Source organism: Echinops telfairi, unplaced genomic scaffold (genome assembly GCF_000313985.2).
Source record: "Echinops telfairi isolate 266 unplaced genomic scaffold, ASM31398v2 ScPeMD7_7400;HRSCAF=8409, whole genome shotgun sequence".
Taxonomy (NCBI): domain Eukaryota; kingdom Metazoa; phylum Chordata; class Mammalia; order Afrosoricida; family Tenrecidae; genus Echinops; species Echinops telfairi.
The window spans coordinates 9800909-9810405 of NW_022111300.1; the positions used below are offsets into that span (position 1 = coordinate 9800909).

At 46.0% G+C, this 9497-nt stretch overlaps 1 protein-coding gene across 1 annotated transcript in view; it reads left to right on the forward strand.

Moving 5' to 3' along the window:
• The window catches only part of LAMA3 (laminin subunit alpha 3), a 259097-nt gene extending 249879 nt beyond the window's left edge, over positions 1-9218 (forward strand). Inside the window, 5 exon segments of the mRNA XM_045296310.1 lie at positions 3005-3164; positions 3262-3392; positions 5464-5557; positions 7400-7519; positions 8693-9218. Coding sequence (XP_045152245.1) covers positions 3005-3164; positions 3262-3392; positions 5464-5557; positions 7400-7519; positions 8693-8838 — 651 coding nt within the window. The 3' untranslated portion in view covers positions 8839-9218.
• Positions 9219-9497: the final 279 nt, after the last annotated feature.

Sequence of the window (9497 nt, forward strand, 5' to 3'; positions counted from 1 at the left end):
CAAGTCCTTCCCAGCTTTTAGCCACCCCCACCCCCTACCTATCCCATACTTTTTATTGTGGTAAATATATATATAAGAAAGCACTTCCATCTCAACCATTTCACAGGTATAGCTCAGTGACATTAATTATGCTCATCACATTTGGTCCATTATCACCCTTTACCCTGGCCTACGTGAGCTCCCACAATATGCCACACTCTTAGAAGAAGCTATCTTTAAAGCATTGAGTCATCCTTTCCCCTTTCCTGCCTCCCGCCCCAGGGAACCACTAATAAACACCAGCCTTGCCTATTCTAGACATTTCATGTAAGTGGGAACACGTGACAGTTACCCTTTTTGATGGCCTTCTTTCACTCCGCAGGATCTTTTTACTAACCTTTTATTTTTGAGGTGCAGGTTTGGACACTGACCTAAATATAGAGCTTCTCCACGGCTTTGTAAACATGAATCTCTTTGCTCCTCTTCAAAGGGAGACAACGATAGTTGTACAAAAAGCTTGTTTTTTTGTACTATAGTGTAGTCTAAGCTGTAGTCATTTGTTCTTCCTTCAGCATCTTGGCCATCTCCGGTTATATACTATTAAATTCAAATTCGCCTTTCAAGGATACTTTTATCACCGTCATAAGTGAAAATCAATATCTCTTGCCATAAGTAGTAGGCAACCATAGAAATAAATATACAAAAACATATGTCACGAAAATAAAACGGTGTTTTAAAGTCGAGCTAGATAGTGTGGCCTCTTCTCCCTTTATTTGCAAAAGCAAATTGACAAGTGATTGAAGTGTGTTTAAGACACATTCTCACTGAATTAAAGTCTGCTCCTTGTCTAATTAGAAGGATGGAGGGAGCATTGAAAAATGACTTCGTATATGCTTTAATATTAGTTAATGTTTGAAGCAAACTAAAGCTATCTCAAGAATCAAACCTGAGGGCCCTTGGCTAAGGGAAACTCACATGCCCTGTGCTTCTAAGGAGAGGGGTCCTTACCTGGATTTGTCTAACTCAAGGTTTCTGACAACCCATAGCTCTGGAGAGAGGACTTGCGAGTCTCTCCCTCTCCCTCTCCTTCCTTGGAATCAGAGCAAGGGAAGTGGGTTACATGGGCACCCTCATTACACAGGGTGGCTTCACCTGTCTGTCTTCTCCAAGATTTAGCATCTTCCACCAGGTTAGTTAAGATTATCTCGTCAACAGCTCAGGTCTAGGAGCTACTGCTCACACTTAAGTGCAATGGAAAATGTTTGGATCCTCTTGCCCTTGGCACTGCAACTGGTGGCACACTCTGGTCGAATGTCTTTGTGCAGCGAGGAGGGTATAAGGCCAACATACAGACCTGAGTCTTGAAATGGAAGTAAGCCGAGCAAGTCTTTCCACCAGCTTGAGTTCTTGCCGTTCAGACTGCCCTAGGTTAGGGGAAGATATAGTCTCTAAAGGCCCCCTTTGCATTTCCAATGGAGTTTGGGCCAAGACCCAGCAGCAATGTAGTATGTTTTGTTTTACTTCAAAGCCTGTGTCTAGTTCTTGTTCAAAGAAGTTATAGATTGGGATGGCGATTGAAGAGCACACCGTTTGATCTGGTCTTCATTCACCTTGATCATTTCTCCTAAAATTCCATGAACCACCTCTGGCATCCTAACAATCTGAGGCAATCGAGACACCCCATTTTCAACATTCTTTACAAACTAAAATCCTTTTTGTTTCCTTTTCAACCTTTTGGTGTGAATTGATTGACAGTGTTCAGAGCAGATCAGTTTGACATCCAACCATTCACTCTCATGCTGTTCCATCTCGTTCATTGCCATCTCCTCCCGGGGCCATCACGTGGCCCTTTTCGTCCCTGTGGCTCCTTCTTATACCACCCTTCATCCAGAGGGCACAGCATTGTCTCATCCCTTCCCACGTGCTTTCAGAGGTAGCCAACATCCCACAAAGCAGTGCTTTCTTCTGTATACAAAAACAAATAAAAAAATAAATAGACTCAACTTTTAGGGATTGAATGTGGTTAGAGCCTCTCACGGAGAATCTGAGGTTGGTTTTCAGACACAAACTCTTCATGGTGCACCATGAAAAATTTTGAGAGACTAACAGGGAGCCCACCCAATAGCTTATCATCGACACTGGTACTAGACCTATCTCTAATATCATTGTATCTTAAGATCACTTTCTGTTATTTCTCTTGATAAGATTTCTGTGCTCGAAAAGCATTTATTCTGGAAAAGAAGTTTAGAATTTCTATTCAGTGATTCCTCATCTTTTTAGAGCATCGGATGTAAGCTCTCGTCCTTCATCCTAGAGAGTGCACTTACACTGAACGTCTGGTATGTGGCTTAAGGGCTCCTGGACACCCCCCCACCCCAGAAGCCCCAAGTGAGGAGCATTGTTCTAGTGCAGCTCCAGGCAGGCCCAGGGTCCATGCAGTCCACTGCTGCTGAATAATATGTCTTATTTTTAACTCTGTGGGCTTCACGATCTGTTGCCAGTGCACCGAGACCAACAATATAGAGATCCCTTTTGCACCTTATTATTTTTGGAACGTTTTAGCTTCCTTAGTCAGTCAGCTGCCTAACATTAAGCTATCACCCTCCATCACGAAACTCTTAAGAGGCGGTTTGTACCTGCAAAGAGATAGTGAGATCTGTAAGCTGCAAGATACGGCGGAAATTTCCCATTGTTGCAGACCTTCCTATGGGACCAGGCTCAGCTCAGCCCCCCTAGTCCTCTTCCAGCACTGGCTACCAACTTCCCCTGACCTCTACAGACACACCTCTTGGTTTGATAGGCCCTTCAAACTATACCCACTGACCGGATATCTGGCATCCCATGTTTCTTGGCACTCTGATAGGGAATTAAATTAAACAGACAGGTCCACCTGACCCTTTGAAGCAGGACGTGTGGACTCTACTTCCCCTTTTGCTGGTAAGCGCCTCTTTACCTTGGCTACTCAGCCATTTCTAAGCGCTCCCGATATTGATGCTTACTTTTTTTCACTTCTGCTTGGTTATAGCACCTCCCCCATCACAGCTTTGTGGGGTGCCTGAAGAACTTGCATTTGGATTTAAAACCCTTGGATCACCCCTCCACAAGTGTCGGGGTGTCCCCCTGCACAGGGAGCTCTTTAGAGAAAGGCATTTATTTCTCCCAAGGAGGAGGCCATGTCATCCTAGGTAAGGAGTTATTTGCTAGACGTTATACGGTGGTGCCTTAAAATCTCCAGCGTTTTCTGTAATGCTGATGCTTGACCTTCTGCTTGTCTTTTTAAAGATAATGCTGCACTGCTGGGTCCAGAATTTAAGCTTGTTTTCAGCATCCGCCCAAGAAGTCTCACTGGGTTCCTGATACACATTGGAAATCAACCGCAGAGGCACTTGTGTGTGTACATGGAGGCGGGGAAGGTGAGTGGCTGTCGGACGGAGCGGAAAGGTGTGTGGATTCACAAAGGATCCCGGTCCCACTTCTGAAGGCCACAGTTGGTGAAATCATAATAGAAGTCAACCTCATATTTCAGAGACCTTACGTCAGGACCATTTTAGCATTATATTTCCTGTTCTTTAAAAGTAGGAAACCCCAACCAGCTGTGTTGAATTCTGGTGGCACTACGTAGTTAGACGGACTTAGGCAAGTTCTTTCATCACTCATAGACTCGGTTTCTTTATCTGTACAATTTGGAGAACAAGTTTCATATGGTATGGCTTTCGTCAAAATTATAGAAAGTGACATATACTCAGTGGATGTTTTTCTGGGTTTTTTTTTCCCAATCCTCTCTTTCGTCTTCAACACATCACTTCTTTGATGCATCAAGCAAGGTCCAGAAGGCATGGACTGGCTCTTCTCCCTAGTCATCTACACCACATCCCACCCATGCCTATGGCCCCACTGAATCTGTCTCAGATTCCTCTTTTTCTTGACCCACAACTCACCAGCCCCTCTAACCTCTCCTTCCCCGCTTCCCATTGGCTTCCATGCCAGCTGCCCTTGACCCAGAACTCACCAGCCATCTCTAGCCTCTCCTTCCCCGCTGCCCACTGGCTTCCATGCCAGCTGCCCTTGATCTTGCGGCCCTTGCTTCGGCTGCTTTCTCCTTCTCTCACTCCCAGGCCCGAGCCAGGATCTTATTTTCTATTCCCAAGCATCATTTCTTCTGATCTCAAAACATCTCCTTAAGACCAAATTCTTCCAGAAAGTCTCGCTTGGCCCCAAATTCAGGGTGGATAATATGCCACTCTTGTTGAGCTCCGTCCTTCTCCACTTTTACTGAAAGCGAGAGGGGAAACCACAGAGGAGAGTCAAACAACCACAATTCCAAGAACACTTTTGTCATGGAAGTTGTCACCTTGAGGGCAGGGCTGGTCTTCGGTCACCCAGAAAGGCAACCCAACAAGCTGTTTGCTGGACAAGTTGGGGCAAGGCCCATTTTTCCAGACAGGGTTAGGGAGAGTCTCTAGCCAGAGCTGTGGATCAAGAACGACCGAAAGGGAAGGAAGAGCTACTGCCCTGCAGGGCCGCGGGGGCACTGCTGAGCTAGACAAGTGCCAGAGAAGAGGCTGCACATGCAAATTACATGCAAATTGTCAGGCTGCACATGCAAATTACATGCACATTGTCTCTCGTGTTTTATGTTAATCCTCTCCTTTCACTCACCTGAGTCAGCCTTTGCAACATGGTGGCGGAGACGCTGACCTGGAGCACAGGAATGGGAAATTATTCACAGCAGCATGGTGACTGCCTGAACCCCCCCACCCCCACCCCCCCACCCCCCGGTGTGCCCAGTGCAAATGCCGTCTGTTTTTAAAATTGTCCTGGGCAATGCATTCGCTGAGTTGTCATTGTGTGGCCCTGGAGCAGGGTCCAGGCCTCTGCCACCATGTTTGCCTTCTGAATGTCACATGTCCTTCCAAGCAGAGCTCCAGCCACACCCCAATTGCTAAGGAGGATCCTAACTGTGAACCACTCATCTGTGAGCAGGGCCTGAGGGGGCGTTTACCCCAGGAGGGAATGGCATGGCCATCGGCAGCAGCTTCAGGCAGGCCTCGGGCAGTCAGCAGCTTGCTGGCCTTGACGGAATGCAGCAGAGGGATTGTTCCAAGCCTTGGATCCCGGGGTGATCACCTAGGGTGGGGGTGGCAGGATAAAACCAGTTGCCATCAAGTCAATTCCAACTCGCGGGGACCCCTTCCGTGTCAGAGGAGAACTGTGCTTCCCAGGGTTTTCAAAGGGTGATTTTGGAGTGTGTGGATCACCAGGCTTTCCTGTTGAGATGAGTCGAGGAGGCTTGGAACCTTCAAGAAGCTGAGCACAATAATCGTTTGCACTTCCCACTGACAACCTGATGCAGGACAGCGACCGGTGTCTAATGTGTCCCTGGACGGTCAGGGTGGTGTGAGCTCGGCTGGCAGGATAGCAGGGGAGGGCTGGGTCCACCTATTTTCTGAAGGAAAGGGGAAAATGAACGAATGTGTATTTCAGGTCACCGCCTCTGTGGCCAGTGGGGCAGGTGGAATCTCGACATCAGTCACACCACAGCGGTCTCTGTGTGATGGACAGTGGCACTCGGTGACAGGTAGGCTGTCTGGTAACCTCTTGTTCATGCACTCAAACAGTTGATGGATGAGCCCAGCTTAATTTCAGTATCCCAAATGGAACCTCCGTTCATCAATCCAACAGAGCCTGCTGAGGGTCCAGGGCAGCCCACCACCATGGCAGGCCTAGCCTCAATCCCAAGAGTATCTCTGTAATTCATAGTTGTGCCTCCAGTTCTCCTTAATGTTCCGGTTGTGTTTTTCCTTGAGGCCGGCACATTGATAAGTCATGGCTGTATTTTCAAGGTAGTATAACGTTGTGGTTTAGATTCGGCATCTGAAGATATCAAGAACAGAACTCAAGTTTCCTTTTATTCCTTTAACCTGTGTGACCTTGGGCAAGTGACTTACTTGCCCTTGCCCGTCATTTTCATCTATAAATGGAGATTTAAAATGGTATAGGCCTTATGGGGTTGTACAAATTAAATAGGATAATGTCTGGAAGTTGTTTAATAATGTCTCATGAGTACATAATGAGTACTCAACTCATATTTGCTCTTATCGTTAGGACACATCACTGGGTTATTTTTTTAACAACCATTTAGGTGTTAATGAACATATTATGCAAACCACTGAGTGAAGAACAGGCATATCCTTTTGAATATAATCTGCTATTTTGTTAATAACTAGAAGATTATATTGGCTAAAGTACCTTCTGTAACAAGGGGTTTCAGATCATTGAAAAGCTAACATTAGAATTAGCTTCATTAGTGGTTCTCAACTTGTGGGTTGAGACCCCTTTCGGGGTTGAATGACCCTTTCACAGGGGTCACCTCCTAAGACCATCAGAAACACATATTTCCGATGGTCTTAGGGCCCGTCTCCAGGCGGGTCTGCCCACATTCAAATATGCCCACATACGAGTACCCGGCATGAAGATTGTTACCCATGCTACACCATGCTTCAAGATACAATTTCATTGATTTGTCATTAGAAATAAATATTTCACAATGTATAATTAAAAACATATTGTTTTTGTGATTCATCACTATGTTTTAATTATGTTCAATTTGTAACAGTGAATATGCATCCTGTATATCACATAGTTACATGACGATTCCTAACAGGAGCAAAATTACAGTTATGAAGTAGCAAAAATAATGTTATGGTTGGGGGGGTCACCACAACATGAGGAACTGTATTAAAGGGTGGGGGCATTAGGAAGGTTGAGAAGCGCTGAGCTAGATCATTAACACAGGAGAGGTTTTCTTTAGAGGGTCAAAAGCATTGATATCCTTGGCCTTGGTGTATGAAGACTCCTGTCTTCTTGGAAGGAGCTGTGATCATGGGAACTAGGCATGACCTTGGGAGACAGGTGACCTAACTCTTTCAAGTTATAACCAAATCATTTTGTCAAGGTCTTCAGTGAGCCTCAGTCTCTAATAAAACAGCTGTGGTCAGTCAACTCTGCTTCGTGGTGTCTCCATGTGTGGTCCAGTAGAACCGGTGACTGGTTTTTCAGAAGTTGATCACCAGATCTTTCTTCTGAGTGTCTCTGGGGAGGACTTGAACGACTAACCTTTTGGTTCACAGCTGAGCACATTAACCACTTTTGCCACCCAGAGTCTCCATCCATGAGACAGGAACAGTAATCTCACCCTCGTTGACATATTTGAAGGATTAAACCCAGTAGCACAATCGTATGTGGAAGTGCCTCAACACTGCCTGGTGTTCAGAAGGTCACTCACCTTAAGCCTGACTTGATCCAATTCCTGCAGGCAGTGCTTCCTCCGTTCAATAGCAATGAACTAACCTGGAGACAGTGGGGGAAACAGGTGGACCTCCTCCCAGGAAATTGACTTGACTTACCTCCTTCTCCCCAGTTACTATAAAACAACACATCCTGCACCTGGAACTAGACACAGACAATAGCTACACAGCCGGACAGCTGGTCTTCCCACCTGCCAACACTCAAGAGCCACTACACATCGGGGGTATCCCAGGTAACTCATCTTGACTTCTACACCCTACTGTGTCCAATAAGAGCCTTTAGCATTTTTATCTGAACCCAGCAAAGGAGAGGCCCTGGCCCACAGCTTGATATAGGGCAGCCAGTGCCCCGAAGATGGGGAGGGGGAAGACCTTGGCGTTTTAGCACTTGAGAAACCTAGTTGTCCAAAATAGGCATCTATCATTGCTGCTTGTCCCAGCCTCAAGCTTATCATTCACAAGCATCTCGTAAGAGGCTACATTAACCCAGACGCTTCATAATAGCAAAGAATCAGGAAAAAGCCTGAAAAAGTAGTCTTTCCCCTCCAGATACTTAGTTTTACCAGTGATTGTTATGCTTTCAGGAGCCCTGGTGGCATCATGGTTACACGTTGGGCTGCTAACCACAAGGTCAGCAGTTCACAACCACCAGCTGAGCCAGGAGAGCAAGGTGGATCTTTCTATTCTCATCAAGAGTTAGTCTCACACGCACAGGGGCAGCTCTACCCTGTCCTATAGGGTCGCTATGAGTCGGTATCGACTCAGTGGCAGGGAGTTGGGTCTGTTTCTGTGAAGCTTTGAGGGACCAGAATGGCAGGATCAGGCAGCTTGAGATGTAGTCAAATAGCAAGCTGGAGTTTTGCCTGGAATCAGCCTTTTCTTCCTTCATTGTTTTCTATCTCTCTAGTAACTTGGCTGGTAATTTATGGGTCTTTCATGACCCATGAAATGCACAGAAGCTGTATCTATTGGTTTGGGCTGTGGGATCCCCATCTTTCAAGAACCGCCTAGTTGCTCATCTATCACCCCAGGCGGTGTGCAGGAAGCCTGCTTGAGGAGGAGATGGTTGAGCAGAGGAAGACCGAGGCTTCCCTTAGCTCTTTCTAAGAAGACAGTTGTCAGGAACAGTGGGCGCATGTATTTCACAGGATATAGTATCCATTGCGGAACCCGGGGGTGTAGTGGATACGCGTTGGGCTGCTAACTGCAAGGTCAGCAGTGTGGAACCACCAGCGGCTCTGAGGGAGAAAGGTGGGGCTTGGTTCTCCTGTAAGAGAGTTACAGTCAAGGACACTCACAGGGGCAGGTCGCCTCCGTCCTGTAGGGTCACTGTGAGTCGGCTCCAACTCAATGGCAGTGAGTGCAGTCTGGTTTATCTGTTGAATGGCTCTCCTTTCCCCTGACAGACAATTTGAAGACACTGAAGCTACCTGTGTGGAAGCCATTTTTTGGCTGCCTGAAGAATATCCAAGTCAACCACATCCCTATCCCTGTCACCAAAGCTGCACACGTCCAGGGGATCGTCAGTCTTAATGGCTGTCCTGACCACTAACTGGAGCCCGTTACACAGCCACGCCATCCACCTTCAAAAACACCGATTATCCGAGGCCCCCCTCGCCCACAGTGTCAGTCTGGACTGAAGCCACCGTCGGGACTGGTTGAACAGCGAATCTAATTTTGATTTTTGACCAGGCATTCCCATCATTCTGGCATTCTGGCGCTCGATGATACATATATATTTTATATCAAGATCTCATTCTTCGAAGGAGATGAACAAATTATTGTAACCTTTTGGTAATATTATTTTCCATTAAAAATAAATGTCTTTTAAAGAACATTATTTCCCACTCGTTAAAAAGTTAAATATTGTTTAAAGTACTTTAAAAACACAAAACTCTTACATATGTCACAGGGTTATAATTTATGGGGAAAATAAACACAGTGTGCTCTTTAAATGGTGATGTTTTATTAGCATCAATCCAGTCTCTTGATGGTCATTGTTAATTGTATTAGTTCTTTAGCTACCTCTTAACATGCGCCTTCCATCACAGGGGGATTACTAAGCACACACTGCTCTTTAGAAACATGCATTTCACTTTGGGGAGCCAGGTCATCTTTATAAAATAGTAAATAGCTAAGAAGGTGAGTTGATGAGCCTGTGATTCCATGTGGTTTCCCAACCCTAGTCTTCCCAGTTTGCTAACAAAGAAG